Source organism: Ovis aries, chromosome 1, assembly GCF_016772045.2.
Source record: "Ovis aries strain OAR_USU_Benz2616 breed Rambouillet chromosome 1, ARS-UI_Ramb_v3.0, whole genome shotgun sequence".
Classification (NCBI taxonomy): Eukaryota; Metazoa; Chordata; class Mammalia; order Artiodactyla; family Bovidae; genus Ovis; species Ovis aries.
The window spans coordinates 38,208,953-38,235,318 of record NC_056054.1 but is presented as its reverse complement, the minus strand read 5'-3'; the positions used below and the strand labels follow the sequence as shown (position 1 = coordinate 38,235,318).

General features: G+C 37.4%; 1 protein-coding gene across 13 annotated transcripts in view; it reads right to left on the bottom strand.

The window, feature by feature from the left end:
• ATG4C (autophagy related 4C cysteine peptidase) overlaps positions 1-26,366 on the bottom strand; it is a 99,860-nt gene that overhangs the window by 3,172 nt on the left and 70,322 nt on the right. For 10 of the 13 annotated variants that reach the window (XM_042249041.2, XM_042249052.2, XM_042249026.2 and 7 more), the window contains one exon: positions 23,239-23,358. In XM_042249041.2, the coding sequence (XP_042104975.1) occupies positions 23,239-23,358 (120 nt within the window). Of the gene's footprint in view, positions 1-398; positions 25,145-26,366 lie in introns of those variants that run through there. The other 3 variants (XM_042249068.2, XM_060410408.1, XM_042249079.2) reach the window with 2 other exon arrangements.

The following is a 26,366-nucleotide window of genomic DNA, read 5'->3' as shown; positions in this document are numbered from 1 at the left end:
CCCATAGACGGCAGCCCACTAGGCTCCTCTGTCCCTGGGATTCTCCAGGCAAGAATACTAGAGTGGGTTGCCATTTCCTTCTCCAATGCATCAAAGTGAAAAGTGAAAGGGAAGTTGCTCAGTCGTGTCTGACTCTTAGCAGCCCCATGGACTGCAGCCTACCAGGCTCCTCCGTTCATGGGATTTTCCAGGCAAGAGGACTGGAGTGGGTTGACATTGCCTTCCTCGGTTCTGGACAATACTGCAGCATGAATTCAGACTGAAAACCTGTATCAGTACTGGCTTACAGTTCAAATTCTCAGGGAAGTTCTTTTTCACTCCCTCCACTCAGTGCCAAGGTTGAGAAGTGGAAGTTTCTTTTCTGTCCTTTTCTGTGGGAAACTTTATTTCCCTTTTAATTTTATTTTTACTTAGGTTGTAGCCTTTCAGTGTCCTAGCTTTTTAATTGGGTCCCTTTTTCCTTATCATGGGTTGTTTTCTTTGCTCTTCAGTGAGACATAATTATGGTATAAAACTGATAGCACTCTAAAATTAATAAAATTTTATAAGGCCTCATTATATATACATATTGATTCAGGCTTTGAGAATTATATTTTCTAACTTTTCTACATTTAAACATTTTTAAAGACTAGAAGATGAAAAATAAATTGAAAAAAATGTGTAAATGAAAATTCGATTTATTTAGATAAGTTTAAATCTTATACCATAAAAAAACTTGCACACAATGTTTTTGGTGGCTTTATCCATAATTGCCAAAACTTGGAAACAACAAAGATGTCCTTCAATAGATGAGTGGATAAACTGTGGTACACCCAGACAGGAGAAAATTACTATATACACTACATACTGTGTGATTCTCTCTATATATACACAGACACACACAATGCATTTTTACATACACACACACACACAGAGTTAAGTTGAGCAATGTTAAGTGATAATCTAACAAACATAAACATGATATGATAGGAAGATGTAAATTTAGGACAAATAAAAATAAAAACGCCAATGGAGATTTAAATGATCTAGCTTATTCTCATTTTATAAATGGAAAAATTGAGACCCAAAGGATTTAAACTGTTTTTCCAAGATGACATAACAGCAACAGCAAAAAGAGATAAACTGAAAATGAATTACTGAGACACTGCCTTATCAACAAGCCTTTCAAAGTTCTAAGTACCATATCAAGAATTTTTAAGATTTTTTTAAAGAATAATCATTGATTTGAACATCTATGAGAAGGGAAAAGTTTAGTTTTCTTTTTTTACTACAAAATAGGATGCACTGTCAAAACATTAAGGTCCCTCCACAATGGATAATATAAAATCTACACCAAAAAAATTCCACATTAGGTTACCTATATGACTTGGGTATATCAATTGAGATAATATACAAAATGAAGATAATGAAAGTTATTTAATAACTTAGAGAAATAACTATTATATAATGGTAAAGGAAAAACAGCATATAACACTAGATATAAAGTTTAATCTCAGTTTTGTTAAAATAATTTTAAACACGTACTTTAAGAAGTTTAAAGAAAATACAACAAAATATTAACAGTTATCTCTGAATGAAAGACTTAATGGTGATTTTTTTATACTTTTATCTTCCAAAATTTCTAATATGTATTTCTTATACAGTGAGGAGAAAACCAAGTTTCTGGTTTTTTGTGTTTGTTTTTTTTTTTAACTTAAGCTAACTGGATTTACTATCCCATAGCTATATTTCTAAAGCAGTTCAGTAGTTTACTCAACAATAAGTTTAGAACAGGCAAGTCTTCTGTTCTAGTTTAATAAGACAGCTAAAGATACACTGAAGAGGCTTGATTGTCAAAAAGGCAAATCATAAATGTCTTTTTAAGAGGTCAAATATTTTATATAATTTTTCCTATGTCCTAAATTAATGGGTTTCAGAATTTACAAAGGAAAAACCTAGAGGACAAAAATCAAGTAATTTCTTCCATCATAAAGCTAGCAGTTGTAAAGTAAGAACAGAATGAGAACCAGATGACTCCTTCTCCCCAGCCCCAGAACCTTTTCTGCAAGTCTCTGCCACCACACATGTCAAATCAGACCCAGCACACAGCAGTCTGTACCTATGTGATCCATGCTGACCATGATGGAGGTAAATATTATGTAGGGATTAGGTTCTAAATCAGGTCTTAATGTGAAAATCAAATATAGTAAAATATTACCTTCAAAAAGTCTTTAAATTATTTAAAGGGTGTTATGCATAATTCTGTGTATACGACCATGTTTAGTAACATGGATAAGTGTACAGTATAGTGTGGTATACAGCAATGCACAATATGAAATAAAAAGTACACATGGACAAATACTTATCATTGAACTGAAGTAAGTTAGATGTGCATGTGATGATAATTCCATTCTGTTCCTTCACTGCTGCTGCTGCTGCTAAGTCGCTTCAGTCATGTCCGACTCTGTGCGACCTCAGATGGCAGCCCACCAGGCTCCGCCGTCCCTGGGATTCTCCAGACAAGAACACTGGAGTGGGTTGCCATTTCCTTAAATCCCTGTAGTTGAACTTTTAGCCCTTACTATGTTCAGTCACTCAGTCGTGTCTGACTCTTTGCGACCCCATGAACTGCAGCCTGCCAGGCTCCTCTGTCCATGGGGATTCCCAAGGCAAGAATACTGGAGTGGGTTGCCATGTCCTCCTCCAGGGTACCTTCCCAACCCAGGGATCAAACCCAGGTCTCCCGCACTGCAGACAGATTCTTTACCATCTGAGCCACCAGGAACTAACCATCTACATACAAGAAAATAAAGACTTGGAAAAATCAAAAAAATGCATGTATTCTAATACACCCGGCTGAGTGATGAATACAAAAGTTGAGGGGTAAGTGACAGTCTAAAATACTAAACCATAGGGGCCTCAGCATTCTACACTTCCTGCTCTGGGAGCACAGAGAGGCAACATACATTCTACAGGGAGATGGAAGATTTTTTCTCTGAAAAAATAAAACAACCCTAGAGAAAAGATTACCACTTAATAACATTTGGGAGTCACCTAGTAAAATGTAAGGCTCATCACCTGATCACCTTAGTATGAAGGTCACCAGCTAAAAAGCCATACTCAAACACAGGGAACATCTACTCAGCTCTTTAGTGCCCCACTTTCAAGTATAAACAGACACAGAAGATCACCAGTCATTTGGAGGAAAGCAACAAATGGAAAATTGGAAGATTAAAACAAAAAATAGAAAACCAACCAAATAAAAAAGGATCTAAAAGGAAGGGGACATAAAAAGCAAAGGAAATGGAGAAAAATTTCAAAATTACTATAATTAATTTCCTTGGGGGAGAAGAGAAGGTAATACACCCACTAAAAAATGAAAGAATGCTATGAAGAATGAGTAATAGAAAAATATAAATAACTCCTAGAAATGTAAATATCATGATTGAAATTTGAGAACAAAAGCATTAAAAGATGGAGAAAATCTCCTAATACAAAAAGATAAAGACAAAGAAAATGAAAGGAAAAAAATACAGGAAAATCAGAGGACAATTCAGAGGGTCCAACAACCATATAATAAAAATTCCAGAAAGAAAGAATGAAGAAAAACAAAAGATAGGAAATAATGTTATATCTATTTTAAAAAAATTTTATTCTCAGACTGGAAGGAAACAATCAAGGAAAAGGAATAAACCAGGACACACAATGAAGTTTTAGAATACTAAGGATAATTAGTAATAGCTAACACATTATACAGTACCTACAGAGTACTAATCTAGTAATCATTTAATCTTCATAATGATGCTACTGAGAGGTAGCTATTATTATTTTCATTCCATGAGAACATTGATGCACAGAGAGGTTAACCAGTGAGGCCAGAGGTATACAGTCATGAGATGGTGGAGTCAGGATTCAAATCTGAAAACTTTCAGAAAGGAAAAAATGTTTACATTCAGAGGAAAATAATCCACAGTGACATTAAGCTTCTCAACAGCAACACTGGATGCTAGAAGGGAGCAGAGCAATGTCTCTAACGTTTGGTGGGGCAGGAGGCAGGGGATTATTCCATTCTAGAATTCTATATAATATCAATTAATGAAAAGATAAAGATAGTCAGACATGCAAGAATTCAAAAACTTTATCATCTACTCATACTTTTCTTTGAAAGTATGCTTTCATACTAGAAACTATGCTTCAGCAAAATGAAAGTGAAAGTTGCCCAGTTGTGTCTGACTCTTTGTGACCCCATGGACTATCCATGGAATTCTCCAGGCCAGAATACTGGAGTGGGTAGCCTTTCCCTTCTCCAGGGGATCTTCCCAACCCAGGGATGGAACCCAGGTCTCCCACATTGCAGGCAGACTCTTTAACAGCTGAGCCACAAAGGAAGCCCAAGAATACTGAAGTGGGTAGCCTATCCCTTCTCTAGCGGATCTTCCCAACCCAGGAATCAAACTGAGGTCTCCTGCATTGCAGGCGAATTCTTTACTAAGTGAGCTATCAGGGAAGCCCATGCTTCAGCAAAACAAGGGATTAAACGAAATAAAGATTCAGAAGACAGGGGATCCAATGGAGAAAGGCAGCATTAGGAAGTTCCAAACAGACAATTCTGCATCAAGTCTAGAGAAGAAAGAAGACTGCAGTCAAGAGAAAACTGAGAGAGAAAAGTCTCCAGAAAAAAGAAGGAAAGAAGAAAATGATATATTTTCTTACATTTATATTCATGAAAAATTTGCTGCTAGGTACTTGACAGATACGAGTAAAAAATTAAAGGAAATATCAGTCAGTATGGGACTCCCAGGTGGCCCAGTGGTAAAAAAAAAAATTAATCTACAATGCAGGAGACATGGGTTCAATCCTGGACCAGGAATATCCCCTGGAGAAGGAAATGGGAACCCACTTCAGAATTCCTGCCTGGGAAATCCCACAGACAGAGGAGCCTGATGGGCTACAGCCCATGGGGTCACAAAGAGTTAGTCACGACTTAGTGACTAAACAACAACAAACGACAACTCAGTACGTGCAAAGGAAATAAAAAGGGGAGAGGCAGTATTTACTCCAAGAAAATAAAATTTAGAGAGAAAAGAAATGTGATCATAGTATACCATGTGATTAGTGAGCAACATTATGTCGTTGCTGCTGTTGTTTGGTCAGTGGCTCAGTGAGTAAAGAATCTGCCTGCAAAGCAGGAGACCTGGGTTCAATTTCTGGGTCAGGAAGATCCCCTGGAGAAGGAAACAGCAACCTACTCCAGTATTTTTACCTGGAGAATTCCATGGACAGAGGAGCCTGGTGGCTAGTCAATGGGGTCAGAAAGAGTCAGATATGATTGAGTGACTAACACTTTCATTTTCACAGTAGTCAGATAAGAGAATGTAGGAACTGCACAATTCTTCAAGAGTGTGGGGCATCATGTCGGTAACTTTTAAACAGCTCAGAAAAAAAATTATTTGTATTATATTTACAATGTTTCTATAAGGATGGAATTATTCCAATTTTTAATAAAGACAAAATAAAATGTATTAAACAAGAACTGAGTGAATTTATCACCAGCAAATAGCACAAAAGAAACAGTAAAGGAATTGTTCAGAAAGAAGTAAAATAATCCCGGAGGAAAATAAAGTAATACAGGAAAGATTGAAGGGCATCACAAAGGATAACACTGACTATTTACAAAATTAACACCATGTGGAATTTAAAATGTGTATAAGGTTAAATTATATGACAATAAAACACAAAAAAACAGGCTTCAAGGAAATAAATATTACTAGACACTTCCTTGTAGCTCAAACAGTATAAAAATCTGCTTGCAATGCAGGAGACCAGGGTTTGATCCCTGGGTCGAGAAGATCCTCTAGAGAAGGGAATAGAAATCCACTCTAGTACACTTGCCTGGAGAATTCCATGGACACAGGAGCCTCGTGGGCGACAGTTCATGGGGTCGCAAAGAGTTGGACACAACTGAGCGACTAACAAACACGTACACAGTTCTGCACAGGCCACCACCACCAGGGTACTACATAGAGAGGAGACTGAACACTACCCTGTCTTCCTGTAAAAAGGCCTATTTACTTAGCTAGAGCTTCATCCCAAGGGACAGGCTTTAGTAATCCTCAAATATACAGGCAAAGGAGGCACTCCCAGGGAAATTAGGCAGGGAGACACCATCCCTGAGCGCTCCTATAGCCTCACTACAGTGCAGCAAGACTCCCTATGATGGAGCTTAAACACTGTCAAGTGCCCCCCTTTTTGTAATTGTCATCCAGGGGACACCATCAAATCTCCTGGTCTGGAGTCCAGCAGTTACTGACTGTGGCTCTACAAAACTGCATCGGTTCAGTTGCTCAGTTATGTCTGACTCTTTGCAACCCCATGGACTGCAGCACACCAGGCTTCCCTGTCCATCACCAACTCCCAGAGCTTACTCAAATACATGTCCATCAAGTCAGTGATGCCATCCAACCATCTCATTCTCTGTCGTCCCCTTCTCCTGCCTTCAATCTTTCCCAGCATCAGGGTCTTTTCAAATGAGTCAGCTCTTTGCATCAGGTGGCCAAAGTATTGGAGTTTCAGGTTCAGCATCAGTCTTTCCAATGAACACCCAGGACTGATTTCCTTTAGGATGGACTGGTTGGATCTCCTTGCAGTCCAAGGGACTCTCAAGAGTCTTCTCCAACACCACAGTTCAAAAGCATCAATTCTCTGGCACTCAGCTTTCTTTATAGTCTGACTCTCACATCCATCCATGACTACTGGAAAAACCATAGCTTTGACTAGACAGACCTTTGTTGGCAAAGTAATGTCTCTGCTTATTAATATGCTGTCTAGGTTGGCCATGACTTTTCTTCCAAGGAGCAAGCGTCTTTTAATTTCATGGCTGCAGTCACCATTTGCAGTGATTTTGGAGCCTAAAAGAATAAAGTCTGTCACTGTTTCCATTGTTTCCCCATCTATTTCCCATGAAATGATGGGACCAGATGCCATGATCTTAGTTTTCTGAATGTTAAGTTTTAAGCCAACTTTTTCACTCCTCTTTCACTTTCATCAAGTGGCTCTTTACTTCTTTGCTTTATGCTTTCAAAAGGTGGTGTCATCTGTGTATCTGAGGTTACTGATATTGATCCCCTCAATCTTGATTCCAGCTTGTGCTTCATCCAGGCTGGCATTTCACATGATGTACTCTGCATATAAGTTAAATAAGCAGGGTGACAGTATACAGCCTTGACGTACGCCTTTCCCAATTTGGAACCAGTCTGTTGTTCCATGTCCAGTTCTAACTGTTGCTTTTTAACCAGCATACAGATTTCTCAGGAGGCAGATCAGGTGGTCTGGCATTTCCATCTCTTTAAAAAATTTTCAGTTTGTTGTGATCCACATAGTCAAAGGCTTTGACATAATCAATAAAGCAGAAGTAGATGTTTTTCTGGAAGTCTCTTGCTTTTTCAATGATCCAATGGATGTTGGCAATTTGATCTCTGGTTCCTCTGCCTTTTCTAAATCCAGCTTGAACATCTGGAAGTTCACAGTTCATGTATTGTTGAAGCCTGCCTTGGAGGATTTTGAGCATTACTTTGCTAGCATGTGAGATGAGTACAATTGTGCAGTAGTTTGAACATTCTTTGGCATTGCCTTTCTTTGGGATGGAATGAAAACTGACCATTTCCAGTTCTGGGGACATTGCTGAGTTTTCCAAATTTGCTGGCATACTGAATGCAGCAGTTTCATAGCATCATCTTTCAGGATTTGAAACAGCTCAATTGGAATTCCATCACCTCCACTAGCTTTGTTCATAGTGATGCTTCCTAAGGCCCACTTGACTTCATATTCCAGGATGTCTGGCTCTAGGTAAATGACTACACCATCATGGTTATCTGGGTCATGAAGATCGTTTTTGGATAATCCTTCTGTGTATTCTTGCCACCTCTTAATATCTTCTGCTTCTGTTAGGTCCATACCATTTCTGACCTTCATTGAGCCCATCTTTGCATGAAATCATCAGATTTAATGCAAATCATCACTGATCATCGCCTCTTGGCAGAGAACTCAAATTCTGGTTCTGATCTGGTCTGATTTCTGGTAGGGCTGAGTTCCAGTCCTCCCTTCTCTGGAGGCCCAGGGAAAAGTCCCATAATGCCTGGGTATCTGTAGGTGGCAGGAGACGTCTGTAAGGCCACCCCTTTCGCCCATCCTCTCCCTTCTCCTTTCAACCTGGCTTTCTTTCCTCCCTTGAAATCTTTGATGTTAGTACTTGGATCTGAAGTTCTGTGTCTCTATAGGAGGTTTTCTGAGAGACTGTATTCTTGTATTTAAGGGCTTCCCTGGTGGTGCAGAGGTTAAAGCGTCTGCCTGCAATGTGGGAGACCTGGGTTCGATCCCGGGGTCAGGAAGATGCCCTGGAGAAGGAAATGGCAACCCACTCCAGTATTCTTGCCTGGAGAATCCCATGGAGGGAGGAGCTCGGTGGGCTACAGTCCACAGGTCGCAAAGAGTTAGACACAACTGAGCGACTTCACTTTCACTTTCACTTTGCATGAAATGTTTCCCTGGTACCTCTAATTTTCTTGAAGAGATCTCTAGTCTTTCTCATTCTGTTGTTTTCCTCCATTTCTTTGCACTGATCACTGAGGAAGGCTTTCTTGTCTATCCTTGCTATGCGTTGGAACTCCGCATTCAAACGGGCATATCTTTCTTTTTCTCCTTTGCCTTTAGCTTCTCTTCTTTTCTCAGTTATTTGCAAGGCCTCCTCAGACAACCATTTTGCCTTTCTGCATTTCTTTTTTCTTGGGGTTGGTCTTGATCACTGCCTCCTGTACAATGTCATGAACCTCCGTCCATAGTTCTTTAGGCACTCTATCAGATCTAAACCCTTGAATCTATGTGTCACTCTCACTGTATAATCCTAACGGATTTGATTTAGGTCATACCTGAATGGTCTAGCGGTTTTCCCCACTTTCTTCAATTTAGGTCTGAATTTGGCAGCAAGAAGTTCATGATCTGAGCCACAGTCAGCTCCTGGTCTTGTTTTTGCTGACTGTATAGAGCTTCCCCATCTTTGGCTGCAAAGAATATAATCAATCTGATTTTGGTATCAACCACCTGGTGATGTCCATGTGGAAAGTCTTTCTTGTGTTGTTGGAAGAGGGTGTTTGCTATGACCAGTGCATTTTCTTGGCAAAACTCTATTAGCCTTTGACCTGCTTCATTTTGTACCTCAAGGCCAAATTTGCCTGTTACTCCAGGTATCTCTTGACTTCCTACTTTTGCATTCCAGTCCCCTATAATGAAAAGGACATCTTTTGGGGGTGTTAGTTCTAGAAGGTCTTGCAGGTCTTCACAGACCCATTCAGCTTCAGCTTCTTCAGCTTATTCTTACTGGTCAGGGCATAGACTTGGATTACTGTGATACTGAATGGTTTGCCTTGGAAACGAACAGACACTCTGTTGTTCTTGAGATTGAATCCAAGAACTGCATTTTGGACTCTCTTGTTGACGATGATGGCTCCTTCATTTCTTCTAAGCGATTATTGCCCATACTAGTAGATATAACAGTCATCTGAGTTAAATTCAGCCATTTCAGTCCATTTTAGTTCACTGATTCCTAAAATGTCAATGTTCACTCCTGCCATCTCCTGTTTGACCACTTCCAGTTTGCTTTAATTCATGGACCTAACATTCTAGGTTCCTATGCAATATTGCTCTTTATAGCATCAGACCTTGCTTCTATCACCAGTCACACCCACAACTGGATGTTGTTTTTGCTTTCACTCCATCTCTTCATTCTTTCTGGAGTTGTTTCTCCACTGATCTCCAGTAGCATATGGGGCACTTACTGACCTGGGGAGTTCATCTTTCAGTGTCTCATCTTTTCGCCTTTTCATACTGTTCATGGGGTTCTCAAGGCAAGAATACGGAAGTGGTTTGCCATTCCCTTCTCCAGTGGACTCATTTTGACAGAACTTTCCACCATAACCCGTCTGTCTTGGGTGGCCCTACAGGGCATGGCTTAGTTTCATTGAGTTAGACAAGGCTGTGGTCCATGTGATCAGTTTGGAGTTAGTTTTCTGTGATCGTGGTTTTCATTCTGTCTGCCCTCTGATGGATAAGGATAAGAGGCTTATGGAAGCTTCGTGATGGGAGAGATTGATCCAGGAGAAAGAAGCAGTGTCCGCGCAAGAGACTGACCCAGACTTGCCTGTGAGTGTCCAGGAGTCTCCAGCGGAGGCATGGGTCGGTGGTGGACCGCTGAAGGGTGGGGGGCACTGAGTGCAGCAGTGCATGCATGGGACCTCTTGAAGGAGGTTGCCATTATCTTCATTACCTCCACTACAGTTTGGCCCCTGGTGGCTCAGAGGTGAAGCATCTGCCTGCAATGCAGGAGACCTGGGATTGATCCCTGGGTCAGGAAGATCCCTGGAAAAGGAAATGGCAACACACTCCAGTACTCTTGCCTGGACAATCCCATGGACAGAGAAGGTAGACTACAGTCCATGGACCGCAAAGATTCAGGTGACTTCACTTTTACTTTCTCACTTTATAGTTTGGCCTCAGCTCAAACAACAAGGAGGGAACACAGCCCTGCCCATCAACAGAAAATTGGATTAAAGATTTACTGAGCATGGCCCCACCCATCAGAACAAGACCCAGACCCAAAACTGCATTTAGCTGCATATTTTAAAAGCTGCTGACTGAACCTAGATAGTATATTCAAAAGCAGAGACATTACTTTGCCAACAAAGGTCTGTCTAGTCAAGGCTATGGTTTTTCCTGTGGTCATGTATGGATGTGAGAGTGGGACTGTGAAGAAGGCTGAGCACCAAAGAATTGATGCTTTTGAACTGTGGTGTTGGAGAAGACTCTTGAGAGTCCCTTGGACTGCAAGGAGATCCAACCAGCCCATTCCAAAGGAGATCAGTCCTGGGTTTTCTTTGGAAGGAATGATGCTATAGCTGAAACTCCAGTGCTTTGGCTACCTCATGCGAAGAGCTGACTCATTGGAAAAGACTCTGATGCTGGGAGGGATTGGGGGCAGGAGAAGAAGGGGACAACAGAGGGTGAGATGGCTGGATGGCATCACCGACTCGATGGACGTAAGTCTGAGTGAACTCTGGGACAGAGAGGCCTGGCATGCTGCAATTCATGGGGTCGCAAAGGGTTAGACATGACTGAGTGACTGAACTGAACTAACTGAGGGTATGGCACCCCATCAGCCTGAAATTAGGTGTTAAATGAGGTTCCCCGCCTTTAAACACTGACAGGTCTCAGTATGCTCTAAACAACACAAGTATATCAAGAAAAAACCAGGTAGTACTCCAAAAAGAGCCAGGATGGGTGAGCACCCTGCGTCCTGCCCTGGTGCACAGCAGTCAAGGCACAAGATGGCTAGGCAAACCCCCTAACCCCACCATACCCATGCAACAGCTGACCCACAAAAGGGCCAGGCAAGTGCCTTGAACTCTACCCACCCCTCACAAATACAAAACTTTAACTAAGCCTTACCTACACCATGCAGACATTGAGCCACAGCTGGGGTAGGTAAGCAATTTATGTTCTGCCCTCCCTGCACAATGGCCAAGCCACAATCAGGCCAGGCAAGGGCCCTGAGCCCAACCCTCCCCACACAGCAGCCTCAGCCCTATCACATCTGGTAGGCACACAGCCCACACAAAGGACTCCCATAGAGTACCTGACACTGGTGACCAGAGGAAAGTGCATTTCTGAGCCACACGGTACAGCTCCTATATAAGATCACTCCTTCAGACAGAGGCAGCCATTGTAGCTAATACACACAGACAAACAGATAGGCTAAAGGAGGAGACACAGGAATATGTTCCAAACCAAAGAACAAAGCAAATCCCTCCCCTAAAACCTTCATTAAACAGAGATAAGCAACCTATCTGATAAAGAGTTCAAAACAATGATCATAAAGAGCCTATGATCTCAGGAGAAGAATGCATGAGCAAAAGGAGAATTTCAAAAAAAGACAGAAAATATAAAAAAGTACCAAACAGAAGTTGCAACAACTGAAAAATACACTAGAAGGGTTCAAGAGCAGAATGGCTTTAAAACAGAAACACCAATCTGGAAGACAAAGCAATGGAAAACATCCAGACAGAGTGGCGATATGAAAAAATAATTAAAATAAGACAGGATCTCTTAAGGGACTTTCAGGGCAATATCAAGCAGAATACTGTTTCGATTATAGCGATCTCAGAAGGAGAAGACAGAGAGAAAGGACCAAAAAGTTATTTGAATAATGTCTGAAAATTTCCATAATTGGGGAAAGGACACAGATACCCAGGTCTAAGAAGCCCAGAGAATTCCAAATAAGATGGACCCAAAGGGAAACATACCAGCCACATTATAATGGTAAAAGTTAAGGATAAAAAGAGAATCTTAAAAGCAGAAAGAGAATGGCAATTTATTTTGTACCAGGGAAAGCCCATGATGCTATGAGCAGATTTTCAGCAGAAACTTAACAGGCCAGGAAAGGAGTGGTATGACATATTCAAAGTACACAGAGGAAAAAACTGCCAACTAAGAATTCTCTACCCAGCAAACTTATCGTTCAAAATTGAAGGACAGATTAAGAGTTTTACAAATAAATAAAGCTGAAAAGTTTATCACCACTAAAACACTACAAAAAATGCTAAAGGGACTTCTCTAAGTTAAAAAGAAAAGCACTAATTACTAAGAAATCATATAAAAGTAAAAATCTCAGTGGAAGAGGTAAATAAATGATAAAGGTAGTAAAGCAGTCACTTATAAAGCAAGTACAAATGGTAAAAGACAAAAGCAGTACAAAAACTTTAAAAATGTAATAATTAGTCAAAGTGAAGTTGCTCAGTCGTATCCGACTCTTTGTGACCCCATGGACTGTAGCCTATCAGGCTCCTCCATCCATGGGATTTTCCAGGCAAGAGTGCTGGAGTGGACTGCCATTTCCTTCTCCAGGGGATCTTCCCGAGCCAGGAATCGAACCCAGGTCTCCCACATTGCAGGCAGACACTTTATCGTCTGAGCCACCAGGGAAGCCCAATAATTAGTCAAGGGATACATAAAATAATAAGATGTAAAATATGTCAGCAAAAATATCAAACATGGAGTCAAAATGAATGTGTTCAAAATTAAGTTACTATCAACTTAAAAGAGACTGCTATATACAGAGAATGTTATGTGAATTTCACAGTAAGCACAAAGGGAAAAAAGTAAATATACAAAAGAAAGTGAGAAAGGAATGCAAATACATATGCCGCCTATAAGACACTCACTTCAAACCTAAAGACACTGATTGAAGTGAAGAGATGGAAAAAGATATACCATGAAAACGGAAACAAAAAAGCTAGGATAGCAATACTTAGACAAATTAAACTTTAAAACAAAAACTATTAACAAAACACAAAGAATTATAACAATAAAAGGTTCAATCCTATAAGAGGACACAACATTTTGTAAACATTTAAGCACCAACATGGAGTGTGCACACTCAGTCACAGTCATGTGACACTTCATGACCCCGTGGACAGTAGCCCACCAGACTTCTCTGTCTGTGGGACTATCCGGGCAAGAATATGGAGGTGGGCTGCCATTTCCCCCTCCAGGGATCTTCCCAAACCAGGGATTGAACCCATTTCTGAGCCTCCTTCATTGGCAGGTGGATTCCTTACCAATGAGTCACCTGGGAAGCCCATGCGCCCAACATAGGAACACCAAAATATATAAAGCAAATATTAATGTAAATAAAGGAAGAAATAGACAGCAATACGACAATAGTAGGGGACTTTCACAGTCCACTTATATCAAAGGACAGATCATCCAGACAGAAAAATCAACAAAGAAACATCAGCCTTAAATGACACATTAGACCGGATGGACTCAATATAAATATATACAGGACATTCCAGTCAGAAACAGCAGATCACACATTCTTTTCAAATGCACATGGAACACTCTATAAGACAGATCACATGTTAGGTCAGAAAACAAGTCTCAATAAACTTAAGAAGATTAAAATCATACCAAACATCATTTTCGACCATAACCAACAACAGTATAAAACAAGAAATCAATTATAAGAAGAAAATTGAATACACTATACACCCAAAACTAACATAATATTGTTAGTCAACATATTTCTTCTTAAATTAGGATTTACATTTTGTTCAGATAAATACCCAGAAGTGGTATTGCTGGATTGTATCACAGTTCTATTTTTAGTTTTCTGAGGAATCTTCATGCTATTTCTCATAGCAGCTGTACTACTTTATATTACCATCACCAGTGCATGACAGTTTCCTTTTCTCCACATCTTCACCAACCCTTGTTACTGTCTTTGTAATTTTAACCATCTAGTGTATGTGTATAAGATGGTAAATTATTGTGATTTTGCATTTCCCTGATAATTTGTGATGTTAAGCATCTTTACATATGCTTGTTAGCCATCCGTATGTCTTCTTTAGAAAAATGTTTATTCAGGTCTCCTGTCCATAGAGTTTTTTGTTTTGTTTGCTGTTTAGTTGTACGAGTGCTTTAAATATTTAGATATCAACTGCTTATCAGATATATCATTTGCAAATATTTTCTCCCATTCCATAGGTTGCCTTTTCATTTTGCTGATGGTTTTGCTATGCATTAACTTTTTGGTTTAATATGGTCTCATTTGTTTATTTTTGCTTCTGTTGCCCTTGCCCGAGGAGATATATTGAAAAAAAAAAAAAAAACCATTGCTAAGACTAACAGCAAGGGCTTACTGTCTATGTTTTATTTGAGGAGTTCATCAGGGATACTGGCCTATATGCACCCCTTTCTCTTTTTGTAGTGTCTTTGTCTGGATTTGGTATTAGGTTAATGCTAGCCAATGTTCATTTCTCTTCAATTATTTGGAATAATTTGAGAAGGACAGGAATTAATGCTTCTCTAAATGTTTGGTAGAATTCATCCGTTAAGCCATCTGAAACTAGATTTTGCTGGGAATTTCTTTTTTTTTAATGATTCAACTTTATTACTATGAATTGATCTATTCAGATTTTCTATTTCTTTGTGATTTGGTCTTAGAAGATTGTATATTTATAGAAATTTATCCATTTCCTTTAGGTTGTCCAATTTGTTGACATATAATTGTTCATAGTATTCTCTTATGATCTTTTGTATTACTATGGTATTGGTTGCAATTTTTCCTCTTCATTTCCAATATTATTTATTTGGGTTCTCTTATCTTGATGAGTCTGGCTGGACATTGTCAATTTTGTTTATCATTTCAAAGAACCAACATTTAGTTTCATTAATCTTTTTTCTATTGCTTTTAAAATCTCTTTCATTTATTTCTGCTCTCATCGCTATTATTTCTTGCATTCTACTACTTTGGGTTTTATTAGTTCTTTTTTTCCTAGTTCCCTGAAATATAAAATTAGATTGTTTATTTGAGATTTTTCTTGTTTCTTGAGGTAGGCCTCTATAACTATGAACTTTCCTCTTAGAACTGCTTTTGCTGTGTCTACAGATTCTGGAAAGTTGTGTTCTCATTTTTATTTGTCTCAAGGTTCTTAAAAAAACTTTCTCTTTGATATCTTCATTGACTTCTTGATTGTGTAGTAGCACACTGTTTAACCTCCAAATATTTGTGGTTTTCCAGTTTTCTTTTTTTTGCATTTTTGTACACTAATAACAAATTATCAATAAGAGAAATGAAGAAAATCTCACTTACAACTGCATCAAAAAGAACAATATACCTAGGAATAAATTTAACCAAGAAGGTGAAAGACCTGTACTCTGAAAAAAATGACAAAAGAAACTAAAGAAGACAACTGAACTGGAAGACTCAATATTATTAAAATACTACTGAAAGCAATCTGCAGTCAATGTAATCTCTATCAAAATACCAATGGCATTTTTTGCACAAAGGAAACAAATAATTCTAAAATTTGTATGAAATCACAAAAGACCCCAAATATCCAGAGAGATTCTTGAGAATGAAGAACAAAGCTGGAAGTTTCAAGCATCCTTACTTCAAACTATACTACAAAGCTATAGTAATCAATCAGTATGGTACTGGCACAAAAACAGATCAATGGAACAGAATAAAGAGCCCAGAAATAAACTCATGCTTCATTAATCTAAGACAAAGGAAACAACAATACACAATGGCAGAAAAAAGTCCTCTTCAATAAATGGTATTGGGAATACTGGACAGCCACATGTAAAAGAATCCGACTACTTTCTCACACCATATGCAAATATAAACTGAAAATGGATGAAAGACTTAAATGAAACCATAAACATCTAGAAGAAAACAGGTAGCAAGCTCCTTGACATGAGTCTTGGTGATGATTTTTTAAACTTTAACACCCCAACGCAACAAAAGCAAAAATTTTAAAAGTGGAACTATAACAAACTAACAAGCTTCTGCACAGCAAAGGAAACCATCAAAAAAATTAAAAGACAATCTACTAAATGGGAGAAAATATTTGCAAATTACATGCCTGATAAGGATTAAAATATAAACTATATAAAAAAGACTCATATAACTCAATATTAAAATACAGACAACCTGATTAGAAAATGAGCAGAAGATGAAAATAAACATTTTTCCAACGGTAACACACAGATGCCCAACAAGCACATGGAAAGATACTTAACTTCCCTAATCACTGGGGAGATGCAAAGCAAACCATAATGAGCTATTACTACATACCTATCAGAATGCCTGTTACCAAAAGGACAAAATAAGTGCTAGTGAGGATGTGGAGAAAAGGGTACCTTCATGCACTAATGATGGGAATGTAAATTGCTGCAGGCAGTATGGAAAAGTTATGAAGTTCCTCAAAAAACTAAAACTCAAACTACTACACAATCCAGCAATTCTAATTAAGGGTATTTACTCAAAGAAAATGAAAACACTAATTTAAAAAGATATAGGTACCCCTATATTCATCACAGCACTATTTACAATAGCCAAGATACGAAGGCAACCTAGATGTCCACTCATAGATGACTGAATAAAGTAGATGTTTTACACACACACACACACACACACACACACACACACAGTTGAATACTACTCAGTCACAAAAAAAAAGAATCAAATCTTGCCATTAGAGACAACATGGACCTAGAGGGTATCACACTAAGTGAAATAAGTCAGTCAGAGAAAACCAGTATCTGCATGATTTCACTTAGATGTGGAATCTATAAAACTAAACAAACGAACAAACAAAACAGAAACAGACTCAGATATAAAGAACAAACTGATCGCATGCTCTTGGATTCGAAGAATTAATATGGTTAAAATAGGCGTACTACCCAAAGGAACTGACAGACTTAATGTAATCCTTGTCAAACTACCCAAGACATTTACCACAGAACTAGAACAAATAATCCTAACATTCATATGGAACGACAAGAGACCCCGTAAAAGCAATCCTCAGGAAAAAGAACAAGGCCGGAGGCAAATTCTCCCAGAACTCAGACAATACTGCAAAGCTACAGTAATCAGAATAGCATGGTACTTGGGGAAAGAAAAAAAAAAAAAAAGACATATAGATGAATGAAACAGAAGCAAGAACCCAGAAATAAACCCAGACAGCTACAGTCAATTAATCTACAACAAAGGAGGCAAGAGTGGGGAAAAGATGGTTTCTTCAGCAGGTAGTGTTGGGAAAGCTGGATAGCCTCATTATAAATCAATGAAATTAGAATACTTCCTCATACCATATACAAAATAAACTCTAAATGTCTTAAAAGACTTAAATATAAGACATGACAACATAAAATCCTGGAAGAAAACACAGGCAAAACCTTCTTGGACATAAATATAGTAGTATTTTCTTAGATCAGTTTCCCAAGGAAAAAGAAAGAAAAGCAAAAATAAACAAATGGGACCTAAACAAACTTACAAACTTTTGCACATCAAAGGAAACCATCAAGAAAAAGAAAAGACAACCTACAGAATGGGAGAAAATACTTGCAAATGATGCAACTGACAATGGATTAATACCTAAAATATACAAACATCTCATACAACTCCATATTAAAAAAATAAAAAACCACCCAATCAAAAAATGGGAAGGAGACCTAAATAGTTACTTCTTTAAAGAAGACATAGAGACGGCCAATAGGCATATGAAAAGACATTCAACATCTATACTTAAATAAATAGATAAACAACAAGGTCCTATTGAATAGCATAGGAAATTATATTCAATATATCATGATAAAACAATAGAAAATAACATGAAAATGAATATCTATACATATAACTGAGAATACATATTTATAACTATACAGCAGAAATTAACCTAACAGTGTAAATCAACTATACTTCAAAAATTCAAAAAAAAAATTTTTAATGTACTATATTGTAAAATGTAATACTGAGTAATGTTCAAAATTCTCCAAGACAGGCTTCAACAGTCCCTGAACTGTGAACTTCCAGATATTCAAGCTGGATTTAGAAAAGGCAGAAGAACCAGAGATCAAATTGCCAACATCTGTTGGTTCACAGGAAAAGCAAGGAAGTTCCAGAAAAACATCTACTTCTGCTTTGTTGACTATGCCAAAACCTTTGACTGTGTGGATCATAACAAAATGGAAAATTCTGAAAGAGATGGGAATACCAGACCACCTGACCTGCCTCCTGAGAAATCTGTATGTAGGTCAGGAAGCAACAGTTAGAACTACATATGGAAAAACAGACTGGTTCATTGGGAAAGGAGTTCATCAAGGCTATCTATTGTCACTCAGTTTATTTAACTTATATGCAGAGTACATCATGGAAAACGCCAGCCTGGATGAAGCACAAGCTGGAATCAAGATTCGAGGAGAAATATCAATAACCTCAGATACACAGATGACACCGCCTATGGCAGAAAGCAAAGAAAAACTAAGAGCCTCTTGATGAAAGTGAAAGAGGGGAGTGAAAAAGTTGGCTTAAAACTCAATATTCAAAAAACAAAGATCATGGCATCTGGTCCCATCATTTCATGGGAAATAGATGGGGAAACAATGGAAACAGTGACAGACTTTATTTTTTGGGGCTCCAAAATCACTGCAGATGGTGACTGTAGCCATGAAATTAAAAGATGCTTGCTCCTTAGAAGAAATGCTATGACCAACCTAGACCACATATTAAAAAGCAGAGACATCACTTTGCCAACAAGGTTCGTTTAGTCAAAGCTATGATTTTTCCAGTAGTCATGTATGGATATGGAGAAGGCAATGGCAACCCACTCCAATACTCTTGTCTGGAAAATCCCATGGACGGAGGAGCCTGGTAGGCTGCAGTCCATGGGGTTGCTAAGAGTCGGACACGACTGAGCAACTTCACTTTCAGTTTTCACTTTCATGCATTAGAGAAGGAAATGGAAACCCACTCCAGTGTTCTTGCCTGGAGAATCCCAGGGACGGCGGAGCCTGGTGGGCTGCTGTCTATGGGGTTCCACAGAGTTGCACATGACTGAAGCCACTTAGCAGCAGCAAGCAACACAATGTATGGATGTGAGAGTTGGACTGTAAAGAAACCTGCTGAAGAAACGATACTTTTGAACTGTGGCTTTGGAGAAGACTCTTGAGAGTCCCTTGGACTGCAAGGAGATCAAACCAGTCATTCCTAAAGGACATCAGTCTTGAATATTCATTGGAAGGACTGATGCTGAAGCTGAAACTCCAATACTTTGGCCACCTGATGCAAAAAACTGACTCACTGGAAAAGACCCTGATGCTGGGAAAGACTGAAGGCAGGAGGAGAAGGGGACAACAGAGGACGAGATGGTTGGATGGTATCACCGACTCGATGGACATGAGTTTGAGCAAATTCTGGGAGTTGGTTATAGACAGGGAAGCCTGGGGTGTTGCAGTCCATGGGGTCGCAAAGAGTCGGACACAACTGAGTGACTGAAGTGAGAGATTTGTAAAAAGTATTACTCTTCTGCAGTTTAAATGAGTCAGCTAGACCAACATGAACAGATAAAATCTCCAAGTCAGTCAAATGAAAAAGCAAGTTGCAAAAGGATATATACTTTCTTATATAAATATATAAGTAATGATAAGTTTAAGAACATAGAAAACAGTATATTTTGTTTATGGATATATCAAGTATACTAATTTACACTAATTTAGGATAGTGGCTGCCACTTGGAAGGAAATAAGGGAATAAGACTGGGGAACGGTAATACACTTCAATAATATATGAGGGCTTTACTTTTCCATAAGCTTAATGATAGCACCTGGGTATTTATTATGCTATCCTCTGTATTTCTGTATGCTTGACATTTGTAAAAACTAGTCTAATTATGTCAACATATTGTAAAAGTACGAACTTCTTCAGCCTGGCATTCAAAACTCTCTACAATATTATTCCAACCTCCTTTTCTAGCCTCATTCTTTATTATTTACTATAGTGTTTCCTTATTTTCACTATACATGTCATCTCTATTACAATTAATGAACATTTCTCTTTTCAGAATTTTTAACTAATTAATTTATTTGGCTGCACTTAGTCTTAGGTGTGGCATATGGGATCTAGTTCCCCAATCAGACATTGAACTCAAGCCCCCTGCAATGGGAGCGTGCAGAGTCTTAGTCACTAGACCACCAAGGAAGTCCCTCTTTTCAGAATTTTGACTCAAACAGTTTTGTACAGGTCAATGATAAGGAGGAAATCACATGTTTAATACGCCAGCTATACTTTTCTATTATGAATACACACATATATATAAGTATTAAGAGTATCTGTCCTACTGCCATCTAAAAACATCAAGTATTACACCTTGGGTTGTGTATCAGTGGTTCTCAAATTTGATGTACAGCATTACTTGGGAGGTTTGTTAGAAATGAAGGGTCCCAGGCCAAATCTCTAAGACTTCTGATTCAGGCCATTAGAAGACAGAAATCCTGCCCTATATGTATCCATGGCCCCTAACAAATTGGACTATCTGCCATTTTCTAAAGAAACTATATTTTTCTTTTCTGGTACCTACCTTTCCTTTTGTTATTTCCTCTGCTTGAAGCACACTCCCTTCTCCCTGAGCCAACAGAAATTAAGCCTACACTTTAAGGCCCATATTAAATATCACCATCACAATAAAGAACTTTGACTTGGACGTGACATCTCTCTCATTTTAACCTTCTTCCTTCCCCTATCGATTTATTTCTATTTCTGTATGAATGCTTATCACATTCAATGTAATGCCTATCTTCTCTTATTCTGCCTCCTGAACTATAAATGCCACTTGAGGGCAAAAGCAGGGATTATGGCTTGGTCATTTTATGATTTCAACCCGATAGTTATTCAGATACTTGCTGGACTGAGCTCTGCTAAACACTGAATTAATTTAACAAGTTTTATTAACATTTAAAACTCATGTGGCAAAAGCATTAGAATATCCATTCATATAGCATTACAAATTAAACATGAGAATCTACCATTATCTGGCGTCATTTTCAAAATGAGAAAACTGAAAACATATCCTATATAGAAACAAATAATTTAAGAAGTTTTAATTTTCAAAGAAAAAATATTACAGTTTACAAATGCCAAATTCAGCTTTTAAGAAGGAAAGCTGCTTAATTTACCATCTTCCAAGCAAAAGTAAATGATCGAGCTATTAATTGACAAAGTGAGTTTTTGATATTGCTACAAAACGCTATGAACTTGAGAACAACAGTATAATTAAACCAAAGTTAATAGACTCTAGCAAAATTCTCAATACTTCCATATGATATTTCAGCATGTTTTCTCTTTGCTTTAACATTGCATATCTCTAGGATACATCAAGTGCAATAACTTCTAAGTAGTTTTCCAGCATAAAGACTATAATTATTAGTATAAAACTCACAAAACCATGTTTTTAATCAGAAAATATCAACATGCAACTCATTTATGAATATAATTGTTTTTCAATTTGGTAATAGTAATTTGGGCTATTTTCTACTCCAGAGGTAATTACTTCACTGTTCTAAATACACTTATTTCAACCTAGATAGAAAATAAACTAATGCAAACAGAAATGGGACTTTTTAATGGAAAAATGTTCATCAACATCAATCTATATTATAGCATCATCTGCATCTGTAAATTTTAGTACATACATAACACCTTATAAAGACAGAGCATTGTCAAAATGAAATATACAAACGTATACACTAATTTCAAGTGATAAAAAAGAGAAAATGGATAAAACATATTTCCTTATGTTCACTTGGCCCTTCAGGTTGAAAAGGAGAGTGAAAAGACGACAACTGTGAGAAATGAGGAATAAGAAAATGTTCTCACATACCTCATTTTCTCCTCTTCTCATTCATTTTTCTGTCATATTTCTGTTAAATTTCCTCTTTTACATGGCAAGTCAAGTAAACTAAACCTAACTCAAATGAAACTTTTTGTTTAACTTTTTCATTCTATTTTTACATTATAAAAGTAAAATTTTAACCCAGTATGTCCACTTTCCTGAATAAAATTAACTGGAAATAAAGCAGTTATAAGGCACACTATTATAACTGAGCTCAAGTTAAGAATTCCTAAAAATGATTCTAGTACTGGCTTTAAATACCATAAATGATAATCTGTAACTATTGATACTAATAAAGAGAGTCATCCAATTATGCTTACTTGCTAAATAAGTAATCTTTCCAAACTACTAAATATACACAGATCTTAAGGCCCTATAAATATTTTAGCAGTACTCAATGGCCAGAAAAATGCAGAAGTTTAAAGGTAATAAGAGGAGTCAAATAAACCTATTTCAGAGATCCTATAAGTAGAACAGATCAGATTAAACAAGCTTATTGGAAGGTAACAACACAGCTCATTTGATAAAGCAGTTCTGAGAAATCCAAAAATACCATTTCTCTTCAAAAAAAAAATCAAAGAAGCACTTGGACTAACAAGAAATAATGCACAATTTGGCTTGATCAAATACTTCATTAATTTTTTTCTACCCCCTAAGGTATTGCCCTTTTAAAATCTTCAAATAAAATATAACCTAATTACTTGCACATGGCTACAGTTTGCAGAGATTTTTATTTCAACAGTGCCACCTAGTGGATCAGTCAATACTTTCAACTAGTCAAAAAGAGGTTTCATCACCCTCAAAGGCTAGGAATCCCCAAATAGTTATATTTTCTGGCTCACAATATTCCTAATAATATTAACATTCAAGGGGAAATTTTATAACCATATTATAAATTATATATTTTTGTCTTCTGATAGGCTATCTCTAATAAAAATTAGATCATTTACAAATATTATAATATTTAAAATAAAAGTACCTTAGTGATTTCTTCAGAAGCTCGTTTGAAGTCTTGAACATTTCGACAGTAAAATCCTATTGTACAGCTAGGATCCATTTTTCGAAATGACATCTTTTTGGGAGAAGGGCAGTGGAATGTCTGTAATTTTAAAAGTTCTTTAGGATTAATTTAGTTTTATTTAATGGACTTTATATACAAAAATATCACTTCATTTAAAATTTGCTATCTAGCTATCCTTCAAACTATAAACATGCTTTCAAATGGTGTTTTAGTATATCCTATGCAGACGATCCCTCCCAGTCTCCAAAGCTGTAAAACATACGAGCCAACATTGTGTACATTCAGTTTACCAAATCTCCACCTTACACATTAGTGCCATTCTGCAAAAGAAAAGAAGTGTGTCAAAAGCAGGGTGCATTTCTAACACTTGCAGAAGGGAAAAAAAATGTATCTCTGAAAAAGACATGAATAGGCTAGTACAATGTTTAGAACCAAGTTAGCTATTTCTATGAAAGTGCAATTAAGTCTGTTCAGTTAAGAGATTTTTAAAATATTTACAAACCTTTGAATGAGAAAACCAAGACTTTGCAAACAAATATGCAGGTTCATGAAAATGTTCCATGATGATATGAAGAGGTCAGCTTGAGAGTTTTAGCAGTTGACACAATCAGCACATAATTGCACACTGTCCCAACCCACTCTTCTACCGAGCTTTACCTCAAGTTCTTGTTTAGTTCCACACAGGATAAGGTGAAAATTGTTCTACTATGGTCCTTGCCCTCTTCCCTTAGTTCACTCTTCTCTAGTAGTCAGAGTGTTAAAGATACAAATGGCTCAAAAATGCTGCTCTCGACTCTCTACTTTTGCCAGTAGGCTGTGGCTGTTAGTAGAATCTGGTTATCTTTAGAGAACGAAAAAGTAGTAAAAGGGTAGAATATAAAGCTAATCATTCTGATCTTTTTTCTTCACCATGACACTCTAGTACTTGGTTTAAAACATTTTTTAACTGCATAAATGCTCAGATACTTGTCCTTAAAAATGCTACCAGATCTTTTTTTTTGTATGTATAAGAAAAAAGATGTTTATGTTAAAAAGGAGGGCCATAAAATACATATTCATATTTGCATAGGATATACAAAAATTAACAAGTTTAGAGAAAAGGGAGAAAACTTGGCAGATGGGAGACAGGTATGAGAAATTCTTCATCTTATATTTTATATTTTTTAACTAAAAAATAAGCTGCTCAAGAAATAATCTAGGCTGGATATAAATCCATAAACTTAAAATTTCCCTACATTTAATGCCTAAAACTAAGGGATTTAAACTTGGAATTATCTATAAAAAGGCAGAAAAATATAGACTTTTGTATTTATGTTCATGGAAGATCAATCAAAACCACTCTTTTCTCTCCCCCTACATATACACTGTGATCCAATTAATATTCCATATTATCACCAGAGGATATGCAAAATGAATACATTCAAACTGTTTTTTCCCCCTTATCAATAGTTCAGTCATATACTAGATTCAAATCCAACATCATGCTAGTAAATAACCAAACAATTGTGTTTTTAAAACTATGACTACTATGAAACCCTTAGCTAACACTTACTGTACAGTAAGACTCAATCCAGTTAAACTGGAATGTCCATCTTTCTAATCAATATGAGTACTGGCTTAGCTGGACTTTTCTAACATTGTTTTACTGATTTTTTTTATAAAGAGATATTAAAAAACAGATCTGGAAAGGTATAGAAGAGCTAGGTAAATGTGGTAGTTAACAATATACAGGAGTATTAGGCTCGGACAGTTCTAGGTCATATTTACAAAACAAAAATTATTTGACATACAAGATATCGAACAATAGTCATTTGCCCCTCTTTCCAAAGTCAGTAATAAGAAATGCTTGTTTAGTTTTCACTACCTGGGGATAAGAAAGAAGAATCAAAATTTGTACAGTCCAACAAAGTATTTTCTTAACTTGTCTACATGGATGCCCTAAATTATATTAAAGCATTGATTAAAGTTTTCATTAAGAACCATTAAGACTAAACCAATATAGGCTTAGTGCTACTTCACTGATTGTCTCCATCACCATAGATAATAATGACAAACACTAGTTAAGCATAGTTATTTTCATATCTACAGAAAACTTTTTAAATTATTCACAAAAACACAAATATAAATATCTGATGATTGAAAACTGCACTATCTGGTGTTCCTACATGAGTACTAGGACTCATATTACAGAGAGGCATTTTATACCATTTAAATCATATTGTTTGTTCACCCAAGAATATTCTGAAATCAAACCAAGATTAATTTATAATTCAGAATCAATTCTGTTTATTGTAGAACAACTTAGACTTTAAGGTGTTTTTCCCAAGTGGCATTACACAGCTCTGTTCACTCCGATAATTCTCTGCGCTATGCACTTAGAGGAGAAGGCAATGGCACCCCACTCTAGTACTCTTGCCTGGAAAATCCCACAGACGGAGAAGCCTAGTAGGCTGTAGTCCATGGGGTCACTAAGAGTTGAACACGACTGAGCGACTTCACTTTCATTTTTCACTTTGATGCATTGGAGAAGGAAATGGCAACCCACTCCAGGGTTCTTGCCTGGAGAATCCCAGGGACAGTGGAGCCTGGTAGGCTGCTGTCTATGGGGTCACACAGAGTCGGACACGACTGAAGTAACTTAGCAGCAGCAGCAGCAGCAGCATGCACTTGGATTTTTTAGGTTTTAAAAACTAAAACTTTTTAGCACAATTCTAGTTTTTAAAATTCTGATGATTTGGTAAGAGCAGCAGTTTCTACTGAAACACATTTTAGCAAGTATCACTGGATACACTTCTGCACTTACGTTTCTGAAAAAACTGGCCAGAGCGAGTCAATTCCCATTTATTTCATTTTTCTATACAATATTTATTCATTGCCTCAAAAAATTAGGCACCTACCAAATGGTAGATACTTTTTCAGACTTATATCAAAGAGTGGGTTCTACTACCTAAACATACAAATAATACTGAAACAATTTTAGGTGTAGCTCTGTTATTTGGTGATTTAGATAAAACTTCCTAAGATAATTAATTAGAGAATACATCCTTACTAAAAAGCACCTCCAACTCACTGCAGTTCACATGGGT